The sequence below is a fragment of the Echiichthys vipera genome (assembly GCF_963691815.1).
Source record: "Echiichthys vipera genome assembly, chromosome: 13".
NCBI lineage: Eukaryota > Metazoa > Chordata > Actinopteri > Perciformes > Trachinidae > Echiichthys > Echiichthys vipera.
Genome location: NC_139838.1, coordinates 28,387,699 through 28,415,088, shown reverse-complemented (window position 1 = coordinate 28,415,088; position 27,390 = coordinate 28,387,699). Strand labels below are relative to the sequence as shown.

Here is a 27,390-nt window from a genome sequence, read left to right as displayed (position 1 = left end):
TCAGGATCATTTGAGAACAAAGTAGAAGATGAATGCTAAGGGTAAAAAGGTCTGGATGCTAAGGGTAAAGACGTCTGGATGCTACGGGTAAAGAGGTCTGAATGCTAAGGGTAAAGACGTCTGAATGCTAAGGGTAAAGAGGTCTGAATGCTAAGGGTAAAGACGTCTGAATGCTAAGGGTAAAGAGGTCAGGATGCTAAGGGTAAAGAGGTCTGAATGCTAAGGGTAAAGATGTCTGAATGCTAAGGGTAAAGAGCTCTGGATGCTAAGGGTAAGGAGGTCTGAATGCTAAGGGTAAAGAGGTCTGAATGCTAAGGGTAAAGAGGTCTGGATGCTAAGGGTAAAGAGGTCTGAATGCTAAGGGTAAAGATGTCTGAATGCTAAGGGTAAAGAGCTCTGGATGCTAAGGGTAAAGAGGTCTGAATGCTAAGAGTAAAGAGGTCTGAATGCTAAGTGTAAAGACGTCTGGATGCTAAGGGTAAAGAGGTCTGAATGCTAAGGGTAAACGGTCTGAATGCTAAGGGTAAAGAGGTCTGAATGCTAAGGGTAAAGAGCTCTGGATGCTAAGGGTAAAGAGGTCTGAATGCTAAGGGTAAAGAGGTCTGGATGCTAAGGGTAAAGAGGTCTGAATGCTAAGGGTAAAGAGGTCTGAATGCTAAGGGTAAACGGTCTGAATGCTACGGGTAATGATGTCTGTCATGATTCTGAAAGCCAAACAATAATGCAGAATTTTTGATAAGACCTGTTGGTAACTTTCCAAAACTCAAGAGAAAATTGAGTTTTCAGCTTCTTCCACACGTTCACAGATCACTCAGTGTACAGGACTCAAGACAGGACGGTCGTCTCTGTGTGCTTGTGCCAGATCCGATTTCTCCACATATTCCAAAAAAAAAAAGGTACAACCTACACTTCTACATTTCTTAAAGCACAAGAATGTTTGATTTCTGAGTCACACTGAGAGCAGACACACTGTACATCTGCAGCTGCATGAATCACTGTCTTCTGTAACACAACCGAACAATGGGAAAGGCTTTTTCAGCTCGGGTCTGTGACCTGCTCTCTAACGTGGTGCTGGTTGATTTTAGCCAGTGAGGCAGTGGCTAAAAACCGCTTCTATCAGTCGGCACAACTATACGATAGAATAGACTTTATTCATACTACCGTATTTTCCGCACTCTAAGGCGCACCACATTATAAGGCGCATAGAACAGACGCTACAGTGGAGGCTGGGGTTACGTTCTGCATCCATTAGATGGAGCTGCTCTAAAGGGAACGTCAACAACACAGTCAGGGGAGGTCGTCTGGTTGCTTCCTCCACTTCGGCACCATTGATTGGTTCATGTTCAACTCTCTGGCTGCTGCTCTATTCCCGTGTTCTGCTGCGTGACTAATGGCCTTGAGTGTAAACTCTGCGTCGTAAGCGTGTCTCTTAACAGGAGCCACTTTGGGCTCTTTACACAAACACACACATGGAAATGAAACGGCACGCTTCACGCAGTCGTATATCTCAACATGCACCGCGCGTTACTTCTTCTACGGGGGAAAATAGAGACGGTGGCTGCTCACCGTAGTTGGAGACCTGTCGGCTTTCGAGACATTTGAAGGTTTTTAGGTGCGCCTTATAGTGCGGAAAATACGGTATATTACTTTTATCTAAAACACTTTGCCTCTCATTCAGCAGGCCGAGGATCAAACCAACGACCCTGCCGCCTCACTACAAAGTGCACTACCTCAAAGTACACTGTGAACTGCTTTAAACGGTGTTCGCTTTAAGAGGCTTATAGATGCAGCTCCTTTATTATATACCAGGGGTCTGCAACCTTTACTATCCAAAGAGCCATTTTGCCTCTTCCACCAGATACAAGTTGTCTGGAGCCGCAAAACATATTTGATGTCACAGCTTATAAAGGTGTTTATATAGTTATGTTATAAAATTGTTGTTGTTCCCTATTTTCTCACCACATATCGAGCAAACGGGCAAGACATCGTCATGTGAAAGCAAACTCATTTGTCCGCGAAACACTATTTTCCTCCGCTAGGTTTTTTGGGGGGATTTATCCACGGTTAGCACGTGTCTGAAACTCAACATTAGCCACCTGCAGTGAAAGGCGCTGGGCCATAGACCAAGGATGTGACGGTTTTTTTAGTTTGACATCACATTTTTTCAAAAAATCACCTTGAAATCCAAGAGAACATGTTATTATTTCCATGTTATTTTTTTGGCAAAGCTACAGGAGCCACTGAAAAGGGGCTAAAGAGCCTCATGAGGCCCAAGAGCCGCGGGTTGCAGACCTTTGCTATATACTATATATTTAAATTCATCAAAGCATGCGAGCGATGTCTTGTTCAAGGACTCTGCAGCAGAGCAAAAGGCTGTTGGTGAAGACGCTCGTGATGGAGGAGGCCGTTAATGACCTTCAGTTATTGGACTGTCTCTCAAACCACCATACCAGACCATCATCACACAGTACAGTGAGCTAGGACAACTGCACAATTCCAAATATGTGGAAATATCTTCAGTTATTCTCGAACATCACTTTAACTGCCAAGAAAGGGAACAGTCAGAGGCCCCGTGGCTCCAAAAGCTGAGGAGAGATTAACGTTATTAACGCCTGAGGTGACAACGGCTCATCCCAGCAGCAGAGACCAGAGGGGCAACAAACAGGAACAGGACAAGGTACAAGCTAGCATAAGAACAAAGCTTTTTTTATGTCATTTCATGTTTTTAGCCTCCATATTTTAACCCTTTACTGTTTGAGGCAACAGTTTTTAATCTCCAGTGTTTCCTCAGGGGGCCTAAAGGATTGGGAGTTGTCTCTGGTCTGGCCGCGGGGGGTGCTGTCCCGTGGACAGTTCCGGCCCAGGCGACTAGAGGGCTCTGCACCTTAGTGCGGAGGCTCCTGTCTGCCCGGGTTGGGGTGGTCTCTGAGGCAGTGCTCCCTGAGACCTTGGACTGGGATCTCTCCCGGTGTGGTTGGCCCCCCAAAGGTAGCTTCATCTAGCCTCCTCTGTACCTCAGGTCTAGTGTTTGTGTAGGTGTGTGTCTGTGTGTGTGTGTGTGTGTGTGTGTGTGTGTGTGTGTGTGTGAGTGTGTCTCTGTGCGTGACTGTTGGATTCTTTTAACTTTATTCTCCTGGTTTTATTTGATATTTCTCTTTTTCTGTACGTCTCTGTAACTCGGCACTTTGCGATACTTTTCTGTATGAAAAGCTCCGTATCAACAAATAAAGGTTGATTTGATTTGATTTGAAATAAATAAAAACGTTTTCAGCATCTAATCCGGCCAAATGTGCTTTGCTGTCGCAGCAGCAGAAGGTTTGGCATGAGTCAGCAGTTTACAGATTTGACTCTGAAGCGTTGATTTCCATTTCCTGGTTTTGAAAGAGTCCATCACGTCCACAGACACAGTCTGAGGAGTCCGAGATCATACCGAGCAACTAAGTCTGAGAGTTCCTCGCTCTCACTGTGTGATGAAATTCAATATGTCACTTTTGCTTCCTGCTCAGTTCCTTAACTTCTGCTGCTGCTGCAGAACAAATGTTCCAGCTGGGATCGAATCTATTTTCTGAGAACTGATCGCACAAAAACACGCGACTGTACTCTTTCAAACAGGAATCAGTTTGTTAGCTGAACGACAATAAAGAATATATTCGACCATCAGCACATTTTGTTCTGTATTAAGGCGCCAGGATGTAGGGACAATACGCAAAGTGGTACGGTTTCATATCGCCATCACAATATTACGTGCAATATATCTCATCTCATCTCATCTCACCGCCAACCACTTATCTGGGGTCGGGTCGCGGGGGCAGCAGCTTTAGCAGGGGACCCCAAACTTCCCTTTTCCAGGCCACATTAACCAGCTCTAACTGGGGGATCCTGAGGCGTTCCCAGGCCAGTGTGGAGATCTAATCTCTCCACCTGGTAAAACCACGTCAACTGGCTCCTTTCAACGCAAAGGAGCAGCGCCTTATAGTGCGGAAAATACGGTAGTCTTTCCTCTACAGTATAATCGTCCTCTATTGTATTGAATATCCGGAGAGTGAAATGAAAGTGAAATTTAACTGTATCTCCACAAACTGACTGAGGGACCCCCACTGGGCCTCACACCTCCCTTGTTAACGGCGCTGTAACTCCAGGTCCTTAACTTAAATGAATTCTTGAAGCTTTTCGTCACAGCAGTAAAACATCTCTCTGCCCTCTGATGTCTTCTTCAGCGGGGAAATGGAAGCATAACAGAAAGGAACGACATGAAGAAAGAGAATAAATTATGATAAGAACCTGAACGCCCATTCAATCTACATCCAATCTTCCTGTACGGGCTAACTGGGCGGCAGTGGAAGCAGATCACAAACTGAATATTTGGAACATTTCATCATTAAAAACCTGCCTGTGCAAATACTTGACTTTCCCTGACTGCAATAAAACCCTGACGATCCCAACAACAACAACAACACAACTGTTCTCCAAGGTCTGCGTGCACAAACACACACCGCCTGCACCGCTCGGGTTTATCTCCTCTGTTTATCTCTCTGTGTTTCCATTTTTAACCTCCACTGTGCAAATGAGCGACGCCTAAAATGAACCGGGATCATGAGAAATGTTGCCGTGTTCTTGTCAGTGATGAAGTAAAACTGAGTGTTAAATAAAACAATACACACATGACTGAATGTCTGTCACAGCCCGCTGAACATGTCTATGTCAGACGTCTGTTTGACTGTGGTTGGCAGAAAAAAACTGCACAAACATGCAAACGTACAAACAACAAAATAATGAAGCATCCACCGTCGTCTGCAGCTGCATCTGTTACAGTACAAAACACTTTCCAATGGATTTTTTACAGACCATAATATGGGAACATTTCTACCTCAACATGTTTGTTACTTAGGCCTCGTCAACACGAACACGGGTACATTAAAGGCCCCGGTTAAAAAAATAATTCCTGCCCACACCACCGGTTTCCTCAGGAGGGGGGCTGGAGTCTCCCTTAGAGAGAGGGGGAGAAGTTCAGCATCCGTGAGGAACTCGGAGTAGAGCCGCTGCTCCTTTGCGTTGAAAGGAGCCAGTTGAGGTGGTTCAGGATCATCTGGTAAGGATGAACCCTGGGCGCCTCCCTAGGGAGGTGTTCCAGGCACGTCCAGCTGGGAGGAGGCCTCGGGGAAGACCCAGGACCAGGTGGAGAGATTAGATCTCCACACTGGCCTGGGAACGCCTCAGGATCCCCCAGTTAGAGCTGGTTAATGTGGCCCGGGAAAGGGAAGTTTGGGGTCCCCTGCTAAAGCTGCTGCCCCCGCGACCCGACCCCGGATAAGAGGCTGAAGATGAGATGAGATGAGACCACCGGGGTAATAAAAATATCTCATTCCACATGAAACCGCAAAATCCGCCTCAAACAAGGTCATGCACACGCCAAAGCCGTAGTTGGAGATAGCACTCTGACCAGGAAGGCCATTTTAGCCAATCACAAGGCTGAAAACTTATTATTATTATTATTATTCAGTCCAGCACTGGTTGTTTGAAAGTGTTTAGCAAATAAAGTTAGATTGGATAAATGACTATTATTATTATTGTTATTGTTTTAAACTTCACCAACACATTTTTGGGGATTTTCTGCAGGTTTTCATTGCCACTGCGTGCACAAGTTTGCTGGATTAATACTGTATATATCAGCTATGATGATACGACTTGTATTAAAGATAGTGCGACTTGTTGCTGCTCATGGAGGAATTGTTGGGTGTTGAGACACCATTTGTTATGAGCTGCCACTGTTTGATTGTACAGGTGAGGTGTTTGATGCCTGACGCGCCTCCTACAGCGCCTTGGGTCAGCTGCAGGGTCCTCAGCCGGGGACCACCGCTCATTGTAGTTTTGCTCTCTTTAACCCCGGAACGCCTCCTTGTGGCGGCGGGCGGTAGTCCCTGCTACCCCCTGCAGCTGACCCATCTCATTGCTTTGACCCCCAATTCTTATCCCTTCTCCTCAGCCACAGCCAGAAGCTTCCCTTCTCTGCTTCCTCAGCGAGGGGCCTTGTAAATCAAAATTTAATCACATTTTAAGAGAGCTGTCTTATTTCTCTTACATTTTCTGTTGCTCCTTAATTAAGCAAAATCAGTTCTTGTCCCATTAGTCACGTAATTATAATAATAAACGCTGTAATATTCTTTTACTAAACTAATCAATAGCTGCAGCCTTGGATTACAATGTTATCTTCTTCCAAAATGGCTGCCTGTTCAGCTCCCCCGATGTTAATGCACTTCATTAAACACACACACACACACACACACACACACACACACACACACACACACACACACACACACACACACACACACACACACACACACACACACACACACACACACACACACACACACACACACACACACACACACACACACACACACACACACACACACACCCTATAAAATAACATAATGCACAGTGAAGGCTTGTGGCTTTACATCACGTCTATAAACAGTAAAAACGTCGACAGCGCACCTGTTTTTTTACTCGCTCTGGCCCGTGTTCAAACTGCCTCTTGTGATTTTAATCACAGAGCAGAGCTAAATATAAACACCCTCAGTGAATCTATGACATCAGGTCGATCTCTCTCAAGCGTGAGAGCGATAAAGCCGACACAACGTCTATGTTTTTGAAGAACGCAGAGAACAGCAGCCGAGCGTAAATCAGTTTGGACGCCAGCGAGGTGCTGCACGGACTGACAGTGACGGTGCACTGGTGTCAGGTTACACTCAGGTTATGACGTGCACCTGGATGCAGCGTGTGTCCGTTCACCCTAGCTTCATGAAGGCAACAGCGTTCGATGTTTGTTGAAACTGTTTTGGAGAGATGTTGATTTCACCTCACGGTTTATTTCAGGCGCTGAACTCTGTGTTGCTGTGAAACACCACAGAGGCATCGTTACACCGGGAGCAGGTGGAGTTAGGAGGGTTTTTAAAATGATGATAAATGATTAAGCACCTTTCATACGTCTCTGATTGCTCATCTGAGTTTGTTCCAAACTGTTTCCTTTAGGCCGTCAGCTGGCTGCGAAAATCTGGTGATCACGGACGATGTCTCCCATCCCCTCCATGAAACCCTGGACAAGCTTCAGAGCAGCTTCAGGAACAGACTCATCCGACCTCGCTGCTTAAAGAACGCCACAGGAAACAGTTCCTACCTGCTGCCGTCAGACTCTACAACGCTGCACAACAACGCTCAGGGAATAAACTCTCACTACTCAAAGTGATCACTGACATGCACCTTTCTCTCTCTTGCACATTAAAATCCACATAGAATATTGTAATATAGTGTTTATCTGCGATACTGTACTTTTATTTTATTGTTGTTCATATTTTGTATTTTATATTTTATCTTATTTTTAGTACTTCTGATTGTTTTCTACTGCTGCTACGATGACCTCATTTCCCCTCGGGGATAAATAGAGTTATCTATCTATCTATCTGTCTATCTATCTATCTATCTATCTATCTATCTATCTATCTATCTATCTATCTATCTGTCTATCTATCTATCTATCTATCTATCTATCTATCTATCTATCTGTCTATCTATCTATCTATCTATCTATCTATCTGTCTATCTATCTATCTATCTATCTATCTATCTATCAGACAAGCAGCTTCTCAAAACCTCTTTGTGATGATGCTTTTAATTAATGTATTAATGTCATTGTCCATCCATCCATCTTCAACTGGCGTCCTGTCCAAGGTAGACCCCGCCTTACGCCCGATGTCAGCTGGGATCGGCTCCATATATATATATATATATATATATAGACACCCCCCCCCATGACCCCGACAGGGACAAGAGTTTGAAGATGGATAATGCAATTGTGATATTTCATACTTGTTTTATTGTTTTTATGTCTTAAAATAGTTTTTTCTATCATTATTAACTTATTTTTTACCTTTTGTTGATGAGTTTTTGTCTCTCAGGTCTCTGCTGATGGTGGTGGTGTCTGCTGCAGTGGTCCTGCGTGACGCTTCCTGCTGCTATTATCACTATTATCTCATTCTCCCTCAATTAAATTGTTTTTGCAGTCTGAGCTGCATTTTATGTCATGACAGGTGCATTATAAATGAAGTATAAACGTGATACTGAGAGATTGTGGGTGGGTTAAGGGAAGCAGTCGGCTCCGGAGGTGAATCCACACACAAACATGCCACAGCGAGGATTTCTACAAACTTGTTGCAGCTCATCAATAAAAACCCAGAGGTGCGTGCTGAGGTCCCAGTTTTCCACAGTGGGCAGCTGCGCTCAGTTAAAGCAGAGTCTCTGTGTGTGGTTACGTGTCTCGTCCTCTTCAGTGAATTATGAAGCAGCGTTCGGGTGAAACACACATAAAAAAGCTTGATTTGTTCTCCCTCGGGGGGAAAAGGTTCAAGGACTGTGCTCCTCTGCGCATAACTAGAATTTTTGCCTCACCAGTAAAACACAAACAGCATATGAGTCGCTATGATTTGTAGATAGACAGAAACTGTATTAGCAGCCTGTGTTCTGTTTGTCATTTTACAGCCGATCCCTTTGTGTCGCCGTGGGTCCACACTGCCGCAACTCTACGTACGGATGGAGGCTCTTCTTTAATGATCCCGTGGCAATTACTGCTGAGGAGCCCCTGAGCGAGGCACTAGACAGCCAATCCATCACAGAGCAATGAGAGCAGACCGCTCAGCTTCCAGGTGTGACTGTGTGTGAACATCCGGCACGACTGTACGGGTGAATTCCTCGCCAGATTTACCCCCAACAAATCAAGTTTAAACTAGAAGGTTTCTGCGGAGAGCAAAGTCTGAAGCCTTAAACCAAACATTTCTGTCGTTTGGGTTTCATTTCCTGCTCTTATGGTCTCGTGAAACTTATTACAAATGAATCACTGATGGAGCAGGGACTCCTGTTTGATCCAATCAGGTTATTTTACAGAACACTCGCTACCCTCCCAACAAAACAAACAGAGCTCCATCTACCTCAGTGGTCGGGCCGCCAGAGAAAGGTGGGCGGAGCTAAGGCAACAGACTCGCGCTTCAGCTCACGCGTGTGTGTGGAGTGGTGGTCTGATCTCTGTCAGCGCTGTGAGGTAAACGGTCGGCGATGACTAAAGATGTCAAAACAATTCAAAGTGCAATTACCACTTATCGCCACGTGTGGCGCCAGATACGAGGAAACAGAGATATCGGAGATTTTAACTTTAACGTAAATCTGAGATTAAAGTGTAATTCCAGTGCAAAATTATCCTGTGGTCTTTTTCGGCACTTACATACATTAAATTAGCCATTGAGAGATTTTTTTTTGGTGTAACAACTATTAACGGATAAATCCAGGAGAGTTGCTAACAGCCGGACATGGCTAACAATGATTAGCTCAGGGCAGCACGGTGAAGGCATTCAAAGGTCTTTTTTAACTACTAATGCTAAAATAACAGCAAACCTCTGCAGCAGCATGAGAAGAGTCCCTACACACAAAACAAAGCACCACCACTGGCCCCTGTACCAGCTCCTATCATAGTAAAGTCCATTACAGTGGATTACCAAAGTCAATCCCAAAGGAAGGAGCCCATTGGTGCTTTGTTTTGTGTGTAGGGACTCTTCTCATGCTGCTGCAGAGGTTTGCTGTTATTTTCAGCAGCATTAGTGGTTAAAAAAGACCTTTGAATGCCTTCACCGTGCTGCCCCGAGCTAATCAGTGTTAGCCACGTTCGGCTGTTAGCGACTCAAGGATTTCTCCGTTAATAGTTCATATACGAAAAAACTGACTTGATGGCTTATTTGATGAAGAGTATGTAAGTGTCGAAAAAGACCATGGGATGATTTTACGCCGGAATAACACTTTAAGTGACGTAACACCCTTTCAAAATATGATTTCCTGGTTGAAACGCTCCCCCGAACAAAACGGACAACAACGGCCGTACTTGTGAAGACTAAGCATCACTTCCATCTTCAGTGAAAAAACATTTTATCCATCGGAAAACAATAAAATGATAATTATTATGTTGTTGTTTTTGTTTTTACTCGCTTGAGCGTGCACCAGCTAGACCTGAAATTTTATTCTGAAAGGACGTTACGTCGCAACTTAACACAGATGTCATGAAGATGTTGTTAATAAAGACTCTGGTGACTCTGGTCTTAAATCTCTGATGTTTCCCACAGGCACTTGAATGTAACACGAGGGATAAAGCCCAGAACAGTGCCCACTCACAACTATTACAACGGTGACAAAGGCTCCGTTCACACTGCAGGCACAGTGACCTGAATCCCATTTTTCCTCTCATATGTAACCCATCTGTTACACAAACAAAAACTGTCTCGATGGCTAATTTAATGTGTAATTGCTAAAAAGGACCATGGGATGATTTTACACTTTAAAGGTAAAGACGGTACCAAAGACGAAGGGACAGCACAAAGAGAGTAAAGCTGGAATACGCATCTTACCTGGTCGTGTGGTGAAAATGACCTTGTAGCTTTCAAACTGTCCTTTGGGCTCTTTCCACGACACGTGCAGCTTAGTGGGGCTCAGCATTTTGGCACGAAATCTCCGCGGTGATGAAACTGGACAGAGAAAAGACAACTTAACACAATAACTGCCAGTCTAAAGACATACTGTAAATATTTGAATGAATGAATGAATTAAAGATCCCTGTCATGCACCGTCCATACCACAAATATTTGATTCATTATTAGAAAAACTGCTGTCATCAGTGCATATTAGTGGGTGACATCCATGACAATAGAGGGGGTTCAATGTTGCTTAGTTGGTTTATAATATAATAAATATAATGGAGAGTAGATCGCACAACTCCAAAGCCTTGAATCGGGTGCAAAAACGTTTAATCCTTACGCTGACGACACCACTGTTTTTCTCCATAATAATGAGGACTTCTTCTGTGAGCGCCAGAGTTTTTTGAGTCCAATTTTACAAAAACCTGCTTTGGTTTGTAATTTCCAACACTGTTGTTCAACTCTGCATGATTAAACAGAGTCAATTGTGTCGAAACAGCTGCTACTATCAGTCTATTTATCCTTAAAATGGTCACGGACCGTGTGACTGCTCGGGATGTTTTACAGATCTGCAGGCTGCACAGAGTCTGCTCTCCTTCTGTGTTACCTCTGCGCTGCTGCTCATCTGCTGAGCACAAAACTCAACTGTGACTGAGCTAAGTTGGATTGAACTCCCTCCAGAGTTATGGAGGCGTAGATGCAGTTGCTCCATCTGTGTTTTTTAAACAGCTAGGAGAAAATAAAAAAAATAAAGCAGGAAAAATTGTATCTCATCCAAGCGGGATGGATACGCATCAGACAGATTATCTTGCACAGATGTCACATTAAAAAGCAAAGTCCCATTCTCCTCCTCATCCTCATCTTCCTCACCTATTGACAAGCCCGTATTGTGCTCGTCTCAGCGGGGATACGACAGGTCTTCTCCTGTTTTCCATTTACCAGTGGCATCAAAGCGTCGCCCCTTTCCTCTGATCCTGATTAGTTGTTGGCCCTGTCACACCCCTAGAGGCCTACCCCCCACTCCTCTCTCTGTATCCTTCACTGATATTAATTTTCTCAAGTTTACGCTCCCTGTCGCTGTCTTACCCCTTTCAATCCCGATGTCATTGTCTTTTCTTTCTTTCTGCGTCTCTGTGCTTTGATCGTCAGGGGGGTGAGGAGAGGGTGAGGGAAAGGAGTGAATGTGACTTCCTTTTAACTGCAAGGAGGAAAAGAACAAAAGGCACCAAAGGGAAAGGCACTGGAATAGCATCTGTTTACTATTCCTCTCCTGTCCTCAGCAGGAGCGTTTAGATGTACAACACAGAGATCCACTGAGCTGCACAATATCCAAGTACACTTTACAATGGCCTTGACCTGTGCATCCGCCCTTAGACAAGACAAGAGTGCTGTGTTAGTGTTAACTTTAGAGCATGATCCTATTTCACAAAGCTCCTATGCAGCATTGTTGTGTTTTTACCTTAAGATATGGGTTCAAACATTAGAATAAGGCCATTGTAAAGCACTGCAATGCTAAAAAAACACACGTTTCCATGGTCGGCAACCGTAACACCCCATCATTGTCACACCGGCAGAGCCAAATACAAGATAATAATTATGTATCTAGAAGCCACACACATTCCCCAATCTCATTTGGTTAACTGTGAAAAAAAAGACGGGATGGAAATAAAATATGAAACCCACAAACTCATCCGTGTGTTTGTGTCCTCATTACGAGGTGAGCCATCTGCTGCCGCCGACTTCTTTAAATACCTACACTGGGACTGACGCCTGGGAGAGCTCTGCTGCTCCAGCGTACAAACAAATAAGAGGCTGAAAGGGATGGTTCACCCGATGCAACAACACTTGACTTTGGAAAATGCTGGCAAATGGCGTTGTTGTGTTAACACTATGCCATAATGTATGATAATGTATGTCTGAGGAGTTCTTTGTGATGTGCCGCCCAAGGTGAGTAGACGGATTTTTTGCAAACGAGACAATTTTGAAGAGAAAGTGGCCATTTTTTAAGCTTTTCTGAACGGATTTATCCACACACCGGCACCTTTCTCCACTACACAGGGTTTAGTCAAGCTGATAAGACAGCAGACACCTCTGCAGCATTTTGGGTGAACCGCCTCTTTATGAATGCCATTATCTGCAGGAAACTACTCATGTAGGTATGCAAAGAAACTTGAGTTCAGCACAGGGAGGATAATCCTGATATCAACGGAGAAGCCGGCGCATTCAACAGCTCAACAGCAGGCAGATATATTTATTTATATACAGACACATATAAGGAATACTGTACCAATTATCTCACCAACCTGGGGATGAGAATGAGGGCTGCATGGGATTTCAGCTCGGGGTTTAGCTCTCTGTCTCGGAAACAAAAAAGGACGCTCTCTCGTCTGGAGAGAGCTGCTCAAATCCCAAATGATTTGAGAAGCAGATTTCGCACCCCTCCGGTTGTAGCGGAGTTGAAATGTGTTTGTGTGCGTACCTGTGTGAGTGCATCCACGTGTGCATGAATTATGGATGTATTCGGGTGTATGCACATAAAAATCCATGTAGCTTTGGTGGTTGTTGTTGTTTTTCAATTCTTTTCACACCTCTTAAGAAAACCTGCCAGTTCCTTTGCAGCATCGTACATACAAACACACACACACACACACACCCTCATTCACAGAAAGCCATGGATCTTCTCTGTGAGATTGCATTCTCACGCGGAGACAAGTATTGGATTCTGAGCAAACAGCCTGGAGAGGACAAAAGGCCTCGCCTGTTAGAGATGAGAACTTTACTCTCGTCTATTTTTCAAGGAGAATCGGGTGCAAACAGCCGACTGACGCAGAGGACCGGAGAGGTGTCCGTCACACCCACTGGGAGTGTTGCACGGACACCCAGTTTTGGGCGCGTTTGAATTCTTCTGTGATAGTAGAAGAATGGTGAGGACATTATTACGTGAAGGCTAGAGCTGAGCCGAGTGCAGAGAACGTTGAGACTCAAGCAGGAAAGAAATAATGGAAAGTTTTCTCTTCACCTAAAGTCACTTTTGCGTTTGCACACGCGTCTTGTTTTTATCTCCAATCGCCAGAGCAGACTCTCTTTAAGGGCGCACTCACACTGTCCTTCCGCATCGGGCCAAAACCGTTTTTCCGGCTAAAGCCTAGTGCATTTGACCAGTGTGAGTGCAACCGCTCAGCGCATAACTGCGGACAGCGGGCTGTCCACGGCCCCCTTTGGGAGGTGGGCTTTTGTAGAGCGCGTTTGCACGCGTTTGCGTGCCTGGAGGGGGGGACAAGGACCCTAAAGCCCGAGGCGCAGTGCGGAAGGACAGTGTGAGTGCGCCCTAAGATGCTACACTACACAGAGCGTTACAGCATCAACCATTAAATGTATATCATTATTTTATGTTTACTATACTGCACACTGTATGTTTCATTAACACCCCAACACAGGGAGACGTATCCATCCTTCCTGAGCAAACCTGAGCTTCAGTTTTCACAGTTTCTCGTGATAGAAGATGATAAAAGGTACCAAACAGTGGTGGACTGAGAAACAGTTTTCCCCCCTTTCCTGTCAAACGTTCTCGTTATTTGCAAATCCAATTAGTTTCCTATTTCACACACTAACAATTTCCACTTCTGTCCCCAATCCTGATTCTGCTCACTGGAACTTCAGTGGCTCTTTGAATGAAACCAACAAGATGCGACTTGGGGAAAAAAGTACAGCTGACATTTGACAACATTCCCCTCGACCAGCTGCAGAAACGTCTGCCGTTATCTCTGCAGACAAGTAAAACAGGAGAGGCCTCGACAAAGCCTGAGCTAAGCCACGGATATAATTCGTTCACCTTTGACCTTTTAAATAGGGATTTTGTGGAAGGTGTTTTGTCAGTCATGTCCTAAACTACTCTAAGAAATTACTTGATGACAGCCCCAACTCACTTTCCTATACAGCACAATGAAGCCTGGTGAACAGAAAGGTTAAACAGCCGAATAAAGAAGAAACTTCCTGTGTTTCGAGTCTATTTTGTCAGCTCTTTATTTGCTGTTTTGCTGAAAAAGCCTCTCGCCTTACGTGACTCCTCTGACACGAACAAAGGGTCAGAGAGCCGAGGAGTTTCTCAGTGGAAGCTCTCCAAGCTGCTCGTAACTCCTCGGCTCGTCCTGGGTCACTGGTGTAGCCGAGGCTAGCACACTATGGCCTCTTCACTGAGGAATGCTGCGGTCGCTCTCACTTTAAACTCTGGACAAAACCTAAGAAGTGTCCCCATTGAGACAGACTTATTCTGCTGCTGTGCAAGTGTCAGGCTCCACCTTTGTCCTGGTCGAAGAGGGACTGGGGAACATTCCTTGGAGGTAGACATATTCTCACTTTGACAGTGTCATTTGGCAGCAGACGCATGGTTACCCCCATAGAAATAGAACTGGATAGAAAGGACACTCCCATTCAAATGAACGGAGCAGGATGGCAGCCATTGTTATATGAACCGTTCTATTCCAATGAACTAGCACTACTTCCATGTAAACTTCCATATAAACCCATTTGCGGCAAATCACAGACTCACTGAGGCGACCAAACGCTGATAGGCGCTTAGTGGCATGTTTATTAAGTTACTGCTACTAAGCTAGCCTGGCTATACCCATGCTGCCTTGCGTGCGATTTCATTTCGCCCAGCTCGGTAGCCTGGATCCCCTCAGCGAGGGAACCAATCACAGAACAGGGGGGGATAACAAGACGATGACGACGTCTATGCAAAACACAGAAGCATCTTCTTCCTTGTCGGATTCTGTCGCTCTACACAAGTCATCTGGTAGAATTGATACGACTGGCTATGAGCTACGTGCAGACGCATTCGTAGCGTCCAATAAACGGCTCTGGGCAATCGTAAACCACGCCTCAAACACGAGAAAATGAACGGGTGGGTCCCAGACCAGATCTTCTCGACATTTGGTCGCGTTAGGAGGGCAAAATGCAAACCACATTAGTTACAAGTAGTAACAGGAAATGCAATGTGAGTTTGATATATACAGAGATCGTTCCTCAATGCTGCATCGACAAAACAACGGTCATTTTGAGCATTTTTGTGACATTGATCAGTTTGAAATATGCCGGGTGAAGAGCGACGTGCCGCACTGCAAGGTCAACAACTACTTTCACTTACGTTGTCGGCAGACTCACGCCAACGTGTGCAACATACGATCAGAGCGTGGTTGCTCACAGAATTACGAGAAATGGCCTGACCTCGTTATTAAAACACAAGTTTACCTGTAGTACATGCTGCTGCACTACGGCTGGAAGATACGGACAAAATCTTCTCTACCGATAACGATATATATATCACGATGTAACATGCTCTGGTAATTCCATCGTCATGTAGTCTATATGGAATAACCACACAGTAAAGCCTATTTTTCTATACTCCAGATTAAGTACTCGCAAGACAGATGTGCGTCCTCCACAGAGCTGGGTCTGTCTGACATTCCTGTCTGTTACAGTGAAGGTTTTCAACGCCACCGTACTCTACGGGGGAATTGTTGGGTCTCTGTAAATCATGAATAAGTCATAGAGTGTGGTCTTTACCTACTCTGTAAAGTGTCCTGAGATCACTTTGGTTATGATTTGGCACTTTAAATAAAATTGAATTGAATTGAATTAAAAGTATTGAGAATTTTCTCATTTTATTAAGAACTTTGGTGCAAAATAGTTCGTTCACACTTGATAATATCAGTTTAGATGACGTTATTGTGCATCACGATGTCTCGATATACGACTCAATCACGATGCAATTACATTAAAAGACGATACACGATCCCCCCACCAACTTGTGGCGTCACCATGACAACTACCAACAATCACCATTATTTTGTCTATAGACGAATAATCATGACAAACAGCTCAATGTCCGTTCTGTCCTTTTTTCTCTATGGTGACCCCTGACTGTCTGAAATCCTGCGTGCTGACCTTTCGCTGACCCTAATCTGGTATTATGGTGTGGCACAGTATCAGCCCGTCTTCTGACTCTGTGGTTATGGCGCTGTGTCTGCAGGTCTTGGCTCTCCCCCGCAGCACTGAGCACGTTTAGCCTTGTCTCAAGTTCAACGCTGCCAACAACCTTTAAAGGCTCGGGAATGCTTTGTGTGTTTGGGTGCAGCAGAAGAACCGAACCGCGCTCAAAGCACAACATCAATCTTTTAGCGTGTTCCCTTTTTTCTCACAGTCTCATTCAAGATGCAACACATTAAGACACAAACACTCATCTTTGATCCGTAATCAGGTCTTCTATAAAAAGAACACACGGCTAATTTAATAGCATGAATTCAATCATTTGCATCACCATAGAAAAGGGTCCACTTGCACACTTAAAAGGAGCTGGTGTTAGATTATTAAAGATGATAACGGGGTTAAGGAGACTCTTTCTCTCGAGTGTAAGTGTAAATGTTAATCGCTGAGTCAGTTAAATGCGTTTAAAAGAGTGAGAGACGATGTGAGCGCGTGGACTGACAACAGGAAGTAAAAGGAGAAAACAGGAAGTGAGGTGCTCGAGTCAAACGCACAAATGCTGTGACGTTAACAGACGTATAGGAGCAAAAGTTAGTCATTCAACACGCATGTTGTTTAGGATCTTTGAAATAAGGCTGAGGACCAGTGGAGAGTTCACATCTGTAACCTCAGTGACACAGAGATCGGTCTGTTTGAACCCTTTTGGAAACACATAAGTTAAACATGTGCATATGAAAGACAGACAGACAACCCAGTGTGTCTATCAGACAGTCAAACACATTTTCTCATTATGATTTTGGCACCAAGACTTTTCCCTTTGAGACAGACGGACGAGCAAATGCATATTAAAAAGGATAATTTAAACAAAAACAAATCATTCAGAATGAAAGCCGACGGATTCGGAGCAGAGCTGCACATCGAACCGTCGCCACAAAGTTTAAGAGTTTCACCTGCTGAGGAAAAAAGGGTGAGGAGTGAGAGCTGCCTTTCAGACTTCAGCAGTGAGCTAACCATCGTTATCAGATACGTGGTGAATGATTAATGGCACCTTTGAGGAAACGAACAATTCCTTTTCGAAGTAAAAGCAGAAAGTGGGCTGTCTGGTCCTGTTTGATATCGACAAGTTGGAGCAATAGGACGCCCTGAAGCAAGGTTGAAGAAAAGAGTAGGGCCGCCCCCGACTGAGGATTTTTTGTGGTCGTCATTTAGAGCGACTTCTAATCGACACATATGTAGTTATATATATATATATATATATATATATATAGACACCCCCCCCCCACCCCCAGCTTAGCCTCAGCGACTGAACAACATAATTCAACATAATTAATAACCATTATTCTACAAGTGCGCACAGTCTCGCCGCCTGTTACCTTCTCGGGTTCATCCTTGTTCTTTTCAAAGCGATCCCATATGTTAGACGTCTTTCCCGACATGATTGGCTGTTAATTATTCATTCATTCATTCATTCATCTTCAACCGCTTATCCCGGGTCGGGGTCGTGGGGGGGCTGGAGCCGATCCCAGCTGACATTGGGCGTGAGGCGGGGTCCACCCTGGACAGGACGCCAGTCTATCGCAGGGCACATAGAGACGAGCAGAGACAGACAACCATTCACACCTACGGGTGATTTAGAGTCATCAATGAACCGAACACCTGCACGTCTTTGGACTGTGGGAGGAAACCGGAGAACCCGGAGAAAACCCACGCAGACACGGGGACAACATGCACACTCCACACAGAAGGGCCCCAGCCGGGATTCGAACCTGGAACCTTCTCGCTGTGCTAACCACTACAACACTGTGTGGCTGTTAATTATTTGATGTCGAAGTGAAAATTAAGGCCGGCCGCCAGTCAAATGGATTTTCACTTAATTTTGACAGGACACCGCTCCAGATGTTTGGTCGACCAGTGCTCGGTCGGCTATTTGGGGGCAGCCCTAGAAAACTCTCCTGAAAATCTAAATTATCATGGACCATTAAAACCTGAGCTTCAAGAAACACAACTGTTGTCCCTGAATCCCCGGTTTTTCCGTTTGGAACAGAGACAGAAATCCTCACATAACCCTAAGATGAAAAACCTCAGTTATCTTGGAGGAACAGCCCAGTTTCTGGCTCTATATGGTGCCACTGTGGGACGCCGTGATAGTTTTGCCCATTAGGAGACAGCATGGTGTAGGGTATGCCCTGCTGGCCCTTGGATAAAAAGCCCAGCTTGGCTGTGTTTGGACATGTCCGGTGCAGTGTAGCTGTGTGCTTAACCTCCTGTTGGTTGTCAACCCTTTGAGTGGAAAGCAGGCTGTCGGATGCACTTACCTTGACCCCACGCTGACTGAGGGAACACAGAGACGAGAACGAAGCCCAGCAGGCAGAGGCTCAGTCTGACTGAGAACTGCATCCTGGAAGCAGCAGACAGGAGGCCACGACACACCTGAGAGGAGAGGAGAGAGGGGAGGAAGGGAGGAGAGAGGCGGGGGAGAGGAAGGAGAGAGCAAGTCAAGGAGGTGAGGAGGAGGAGGGAGTGGGAGAGAGGTTTGCGATAAGGAGAGGACAGAGGGAGGGAAGAGTAGCGAAGGGAGTGATGAAGCCGAGGAAGACAAGGACAAAAGGGGGAAGGGTGAGGAGCGGGGAGGACAATGAGGAAGAGCAGTGTGAGAGGAGTTCAAATCTCCATATTTAACATATTATGCTGCATAAAGACTATGTTGCAATAGTAAAGTGACATTCCGGCGTAAAAATCACCCCATGGTCTTTTTTCGACACTTGCACTCATCAAATAAGCCACGAGACAGTTTTTCCGTGTATGAACTATTAACGGAGAAATCCCGGAGAGCCCTTAACAGTCGCTAACAGTCGGACGTGGCTAACGCGGACTAGCTTGAGGCAGTAAGGTGAAGGCATTAAAACGTCTTTTTTAACCATTAATACTGCAAAATAACACCAAACCTCTGCAGCAGCATGAGAAGAGTCCCTACACATAAAAACCACGCAGTATTAGTGGTTAAAAAAGACCTTTGAATGCCTTCACCGTACTGCCCCGAGCTAATCACTCTTAGCCAGGGCTGTTAGCGACTCTCCTGGATTTCTCCGTTAATAGTTGTTACAGAAAAAAATGTCTCATTGGCTTATATGGTGTAAGTAAGGGCGCACTCCCACTGTCCATCTGTACCGTGCCCAAACACGTTTCATGGCTAAAGTCTGGTTCCTTTGACCAGTGTGAGTGCAACCGTACCGCGTCTAGGAGCGGCACGCTTGCCGTCCACGGCCCGTTTGGGAGAGGTGGGCTTTAGTAAAGCACGTTTGCACGTGTACGAGCACGAGCGTGCGCACGTGTACGAGCACGAGGCCTACGGCGGTTCTGAGGTCATTTCCTGTGCGCCTGTTGGGACGTAGAAAAAAGAAGGAGGGACCATGCGCGGACATTTAAAACAATGGCGGTGAAAGGTTCACGTTGGTGTGATGCGGAGGTGGAGTGTTTACTGCAGATTTGGTCGATGAAAAGATTCAAAAACAGTCGACAAGACGCACAAAAACTCCGAGGTCTACGGAAAGATCTGTAAACAAAGCCACGCATCGCCATGACGTCATCAATGCGTGTGACGTGTTACGGCGTGATGACGTATAGGCAGCAAGAAGCATTCTCCGAGGCCCAGGTAGTGTGAGTACAAACGGGCCTGGAGGGGGGGACAAGGACCCTAAAGCACGGGGCACGGGACGGAGGCACAGTGGGAGGGCGCCCTTAGTGCCCAAAACAGACCATGGGATGATTTTACACAGGAATTTCACTTTAAGGCACTTTGATGTGAGTCAACTTGAACCAAATTCGTCTGAATTGTTTGAACAGAGATATGAACAGACACGCATATCCAGTAGGAAAGCCACCCCCTCGATGATGTGCAGACATGTTCACTTACATCACTGCGTTTATGACCGCCTGCCCCTCCCGTCACACCTCACCCACACTGACATCCCATTGGTTTACACGTTTCCTCTCTTGGATTAAGCCGTTACATGAATGCAACTCCTTTAACTCTTCCCCTTGTTTGCAGAATTAATATCAATATTAACGACACACAATTTCCTGCCATGCTTATTTACGTTAAACTCTTTCTGCAGCAAGTCAAAGCATAAGAGTGAGGAGGGTAAAAGGATATCACTGCTACATAGAGTCGCATAAAAGCCTGCGTCCAACACAAAGCACGTTACTGCCTGCAGGCTGCAGGAGACTGACGGTGCAACGAGTCTCACACCTGTAATGTGAGTGCTCCTTCTGCACAACACAGAGGTGATAGCTGGAGGTTTATGGCCGTGCATCTAACGTGTCTCAGAAAAAAGTAAATGGACTTGTACTTATAAAGTGCCTTTCTAGTCTTCTGACGACTCACGGCACTGTCACACTTGTCACATCCACACTGATGGAGGTGGACGTCTACAGACCATCTAATCTAATCTCACACCACATTTACACACCCATGTGCAGCACAGGGAGCAATTCGGGGTTCAGCGTCTTGCCCAAAGACACTTTGACATGTGGACCGGGGGTAGATGGGGTTCAAACCGCTGATCTCTCCAATGTAGGACGACCCACTCCCCCACTGATCCACAGTCATCCCCAGAAAAGACACATTCGATGTGAAGTGCAGGGGTGCAGATGCCGCAAAAACATTATTTTTTTCACCATTTCCTTTTTTAGACGTGAATCTAAAATGTGAAGAATGTGAAGTTTGAAGATACTTTTGTTCAATTTTGATTAATTTAGGGGATTTTAATCGGGGGGGGGGACAAGTCATGTGTTTCAGAAACACCAATTAAAATCCCCTAAATGAATCAAAATTGAACAAAAGTATTTTCAAACTTCACATTCTTCACATTTTAGATTCACGTCTAAAAAATAAATGACTGAAAAAATAATGTTTGACTAATTTTGACACAACACCACAAATGTACGGGTAGTTTCTTACACAGGCGCTTTGAAATAAAGGGGTTCACATTTAGATATTCATCCATATGAGTGAATCATGATAAAGTAGTCCCCTACACTGGGAGACAAGGAAGAACTGGGGCTGAGGAGGCGTCACATGACCCCTAAAATGATGGTTTACTGATATAACAGTTAATTAAGCAGTGGTTCTCTGTCGGCTGTTTAAACAGGAACACTAAGCACAGTGAATTATTCCAGGTTCAGTACTTTTTGAATGGCACGGCGAGCCTCCACGAAGTTGTGATTTATGGCGACATGCATGAAAAAAAAAACACTTTTGTGCCCCCGGTGAAAGGATTTAGAAATATACACCTTTGCTTCCAACTGCAGCTCCAACTTTCACTGATATGACTGACAGCTACAGCTACAGCGGGGCCTTTTTACTGTGTCACTGTTAAGACAAGTCGCGCCTGTGGTGATAAAAACAGGAGCGGCATGAGGCTGTGGATGTGGATGTGCAGAGAGCGGCCGTGCCTCGGTGCACCTGAGACAAATCACTCCACTCTCCCGAACCGTGTCCCCTCAGGGGCTTCACTGTACTTCACTGTCCCGACTTTATGACGACATTAAAACACCTGGCTGCACATTCTTATAATAAACTCACCACCACCATCAGCTTCTTTATCATTTAGAGCCCCGCTGTCACACTGTTGCACGTAAATGACATTATGACGTCATTAAAGAGCATTTATTTTGCACCTATACCGGCCCCCCCTCACATTAAAGGTGATATTCTGCATCAGAGGGCTGTTGTTTCCACCTATAGGAGTAGTTTATACACATATACAGGTGTATATATGTGTATACAGGTAACCCACAACGGTCAGAACATGTGTAACTTAGTCTTTAAACTATTTTAAAGAGTTTAAAATCACAAACTTGGAGAATAGAGAACACAAAACCACACCTTTTTGTGTGTTCTGTGGAAATTGCTGCAGCCATAATTATAAAATGAATTAAAGCAAGTTGAATGTGTTTGACTCAGCGTTTCCTAAATATAATCCCAGCTTTTCTTGCAATTCATAGGTTCAAAATTGGGCTTTTAATGTGGTTACCTGTGTATAAACTACTCCTATAGGTGGAAACAACAGCCTCCTGATCCAGAATATCACCTATAATGGACAGGGTGCAAAATAAATGCTCTTTAATGACGTCATAATGTGATTTAGATGCATACACAGGTTACCACATTAAAAGCACACACTTTTGAACCTGTGAATTGCAAGAAAAGCTGGAAACGCTGAGTCAAACACATTAAACTTGCTTTAAGTCATGTTGTAATTATGGCTGCAGCAGATTTCCACCAAGTTTGTGATTTTAAACTCTTTAAAATAGTTTATAGACTGTAATGAACACATGCTCTGACCCTTGGTGGTTACCTGTGCATATATATATATATATATATATATATATATATATATATATATATATATATATATATATATATATATATATATACCTGTGTATGTATATAAACTGCTCCTATAGGTGGAAACAACAGCCTCCTGATCCAGAATATCACCTTTAATGTGAGGGGGTGGTGAACACGGTGCAAAATAAATGTTCTTTAATGACAACATAATGTCATTTAGATGCATACACAGGTAACCACATTAAAAACACACACTTTTGAACCTATGAATTGCAAGAAAAGCTGGAAACGCTGAGTCAAACACATTAAACGTGCTTTAACTCATGTTGTAATTATGGCTGCAGGAGATTTCCACCAAGTTTGTGATTTTAAACTCTTTAAAATAGTTTAAAGACTGTAAGTAACACATGTTCTGACCCTTGTGGGTTACCTGTATATACATATATACACCTGTATATATATATATATAAACTGCTCCTATAGGTGGAAACAACAGCCTCCTGATGCAGAATACCACCTTTAATGGACGGGGAGCGCTTCACGGCAGGGACGCAGCAGCGGATCAATGCCTCTCGTTACTGTCTCGGCTGTTGCGCACTCAAATAACGCACAGCCACTTCACGCTCACACACATTTTTCTTTTTTAAATATCATAATTTTCTCATACCCCACTTTTATTTTACCGTAAATAAAAGAAGTTTCCCTTAATTGAAACGAGCGCAGGTGAGCTGTGCACGTTGCGCCATCCGCAGCACGGAGCGGCGGAGAGGTGCAGAGAGAGAAAGGTGCGCACATTTACCGGCTGCTGCTGCTGCTGTTGTGTTGTTGTTGTGTTGTTGTTGTTGTTGTTGTTGTTGTTGCAGAGTGTGGAGACAGAGCAGCTGTGCCCTCTCTGGTCAGATGGTCCCGGACTCCGCAGCTCTCCTCCGGACAGCCGGCTCTGAAGCTCACTCTAGTCCCCAACACACGACTGTGATCTGATCCACACTGTTCACCAACTCTCCCCGCTCCCCGTCCACTCATGCACCGCACTACCGGTGCAGCGTTTCAAAATAAAAGCCGGTGACAGTCAAACCCTGGAAACAACAGACGTATTGTTATTATTTCCTTCATCTGTTCTTATCCCAGGTGTGAGATTAGTGCTCATATTACATGTTGACACTGTACGGATGGTTGTGGCTGTGGCTCACAAATAACCAGTCCAGTTGCTGAAATTGCTTTGAGGATAACGACGACCTGGACACATGAGAACATTCACAGGCATGTTGATACTGCCTTTTATGTAGGCTAGTGTAAATATATATATTTTACATCATATTCAACTTCTGTTATTCAACGTTAAAGTTTGAACGTGTAGAATCTTGATTAAAATCCATATTTAAAAGGATAATAATGCACCCACGGGGCGTTTTGAGGGGTACGAAATGAGAGTATTGCTTTTCCATTAAAAAATAATAATACATTTAGTCTGAATAAATGCTGCCTTCATGTGCTATGGAAAAGATGGTCCTTTCCATTTGTGAGCTGGAAATGACCAGTGCGTTGTGTTCAAGTGCTTTTCTTGTTGTTGTGAAATGAAACATGGCTGAAAGGTGGGCTGAGGATCTCGTCTCTGCCTCTTTGCAGATGATGTGGTCCTGTCTGCATCGTCGGTCAGTGACCTTCAGCACTCACTGGATCGGTGGATGTGTTTCCTCAGGAGGGGGTCTGGAGTCTCCCTTAGAGAGAGGGGGAGAAGTTCAGCATCCGTGAGGAACTCGGAGTAGAGCCGCTGCTCCTTTGTGTTGAAAGGAGCCAGTTGAGGTGGTTCAGGATCATCTGGTGAGGATGAACCCTGGGCGCCCCCCTAGGGAGGTGTTCCAGGCACGTCCAGCAGCAGCTTTAGCAGGGACCCCAAACTTCCCTTTCCCGGGCCACATTAACCAGCTCTAACTGGGGGGTCCTGAGGCGTTCCCAGGCCAGTGTGGAGATCTAATCTCTCCACCTGGCCCTGGTCTTCCCCGAGGCCTCCTCCCAGCTGGACGTGCCTGGAACACCTCCCTAGGGAGGCGCCCAGGGTTCATCCTTACCAGATGATCCTGAACCACCTCAACTGGCTCCTTTCAACGCAAAGGAGCAGCGGCTCTACTCCGAGTTCCTCACGGATGCTGAACTTCTCCCCCTCTCTCTAAGGGAGACTCCAGACCCCCTCCTGAGGAAACACATTTCAGACGCTTGGACCTGGACCTGGTTCTTTGGGTCCTGACCCAGCTTTCATGACCACAGGTGAGGGTAGGAACCAGGACTGAGGGTAGATCCAGAGCTTTGTCTTCCTCAGCTCTCTTTTTCGTCACAACGGTGCGGTAGAGCGACTGCAGCTCCGCCCCCGCTGCTCTGATTCTCCGGCCAAACTCACGCTCCATCGTCCCCTCACTCGTGAACAAGATCCCGAGGTCCTTGAACTCCTTCACTTGGGGTCAGGAGAGCAGTATTCAACAACAAGATAATTTAATCTATTTGGATCTGAATACTTCAAACAGAAGCTCTTTAATAGCCTTGCACCTACCGGATGTTTTTATAACAGCACTCAAATTATTATACACTTTAAATTTAAGATGCATGCAAATTATCTTCAACATAAGCGTCAACCAGACACCCTGAAGTATGACCTCCGTGCACAAACTGGTTAAACAGACTCCACATACAGTACGTGGTTGTTTTTCTTTTAATCTGAAGACAGAGTCGCCTCACTTCCTGTCTCTCCAGTGCTGTCTCTGGCTCTTTTCACGCTGCTGATGTCTCAGTTGAGACTTGCAGGGAACTGATGGGTGTTTCCCGCTTCATTCACCATCCACCCCTGCGGCTATTCATTCCTTTTAGCTCTTTAATGCGAGGCGAGGCAGCAGAAAAATGTGTTTCTGGGACAAAGTGTGTGTTTGAGTGACCCCCCTGGCTGTAAAGCCTGCTGTGTGACTCCTCAGGGCTTCTTTGTATAAGCCTCTCAGTTCTGGGCAGGTGGCTCAAAATTGAGGATCACGGTAGAAAAATGGAGGCAATGAAACATGTAATTGTTGTTAGAATGACAGTTTACCCTCCAGTTCATATATGGGTCACAAGGCCAACGTGGAGAAAATGACACTTTACGTTTATTTCAGCGTGTTAATGAAAATGGGTTCTGTGGAGACGCACAAGTCTCCCCTTTACAGACATGCCCACTCTATGATGATCCCTGACGAGGCACTTTTTCTCATGCACACTTATTTTGGCCTATTCTATTTGGACATGTCTGCACACCGGGGTCCATAAAGAGTGTTGAAGGTCATAAACTGGGTCTGGCTGTAAACATGGGACTCTTGTGGACTCACTGAGCCCAGTGGACTTCATGTGTGATGACGTCCGTCCCCATAGGAGACATTTCATCGTCTAAAATGAGCGGCTGTGACCTCCAGGACAATCACAGCCTCGTGAAACTTTACAGCCACAAACTAGAGACCGAGGGCGTTCAGAGGGTGGATGGATTTCACCAGGAGATTCACAATAAGGACCTTTCTGACCACACGACACAACACAAGTAACCTGACTGGACTGATTCACATGATCTGGGAACTCTGGTTTGGAGATCTCTTGGGGAGGGGCAAAAATCCTGGTTGCTAATTGGATAAACCATCTGTCTATCACCAACATACGGGCCAAATCAACCAATCAGTCACTTAAATCCACCTCAAAACCAATGCTGATTGGTTCGGTCGCTGGTCAAACATCTCCAAACTTTCTCCGTCACACGTTACCAGACGGATCTGAGAGTTAAACACGACGGAGCTCAGAGATCAGGATGGACTCACAAGGCTACAACACAAGCGCTCGCCATTGAATTGTCGAAAAATTCCCGTTCTTGCTGAAATCTCCAAATGTGAAAAGCTCTGGATTTTCTCTGGTGTTCCTCTACGTCTCAGTGTCTTAATGTGGGATTTTTCATAGATTTATGACAACTTTATCAACCCATGGGGTAAAACATATATATCAAACATACAGCAGTCAGACACATTCACACGAGGCAAGGTGGGTGAAGTGTCTTGCCCAAGGACACAGCAACGACCATGACACAAGTAGGGCAGGGATTGAACCACCAACGCTTCGGACAATGGCCGACTCTCTCTACCAACTGAGCCACTGTTGCCCCAACTCTCCGTGGAGTTTGCATGTTGTCCCTGTGTCTGCGTGGGTTTCCTCCGGGTTCTCCGGTTTCCTCCCACAGTCCAAAGACGTGCAGGTGTTCGGTTCATTGATGACTCTAAATCACCCGTAGGTGTGAATGGTTGTCTGTCTCTGTTCGTCTCTATGTGTCCTGTGATAGACTGGCGTCCTGTCCAGGGTGGACCCCGCCTCACGCCTGATGTCAGCTGGGATCGGCTCCAGTCCTCCCCAGAACCCGATAGGGACAAGAGGCTGAAGATGAATGAATGAACACGGAGCTGCCTCTGGACGCCTGCCTGTCCAGCATCGACCGATACGATACATCTAAGTAAAGGCTAATATCAGCCGGATGATTTTTAGGTGTATCAC

At 45.2% G+C, this 27,390-nt stretch overlaps 1 protein-coding gene across 1 annotated transcript in view; it reads right to left on the bottom strand.

The window, feature by feature from the left end:
• The window catches only part of col14a1b (collagen, type XIV, alpha 1b), a 172,179-nt gene extending 148,360 nt beyond the window's left edge, over nt 1-23,819 (bottom strand). The window contains 3 exon segments of the mRNA XM_083925650.1: nt 10,446-10,562; nt 18,812-18,926; nt 23,648-23,819. Coding sequence (XP_083781776.1) covers nt 10,446-10,562; nt 18,812-18,893 — 199 coding nt within the window. The 5' untranslated portion in view covers nt 18,894-18,926; nt 23,648-23,819.
• Between the last annotated feature and the right edge of the window lie 3,571 nt (nt 23,820-27,390).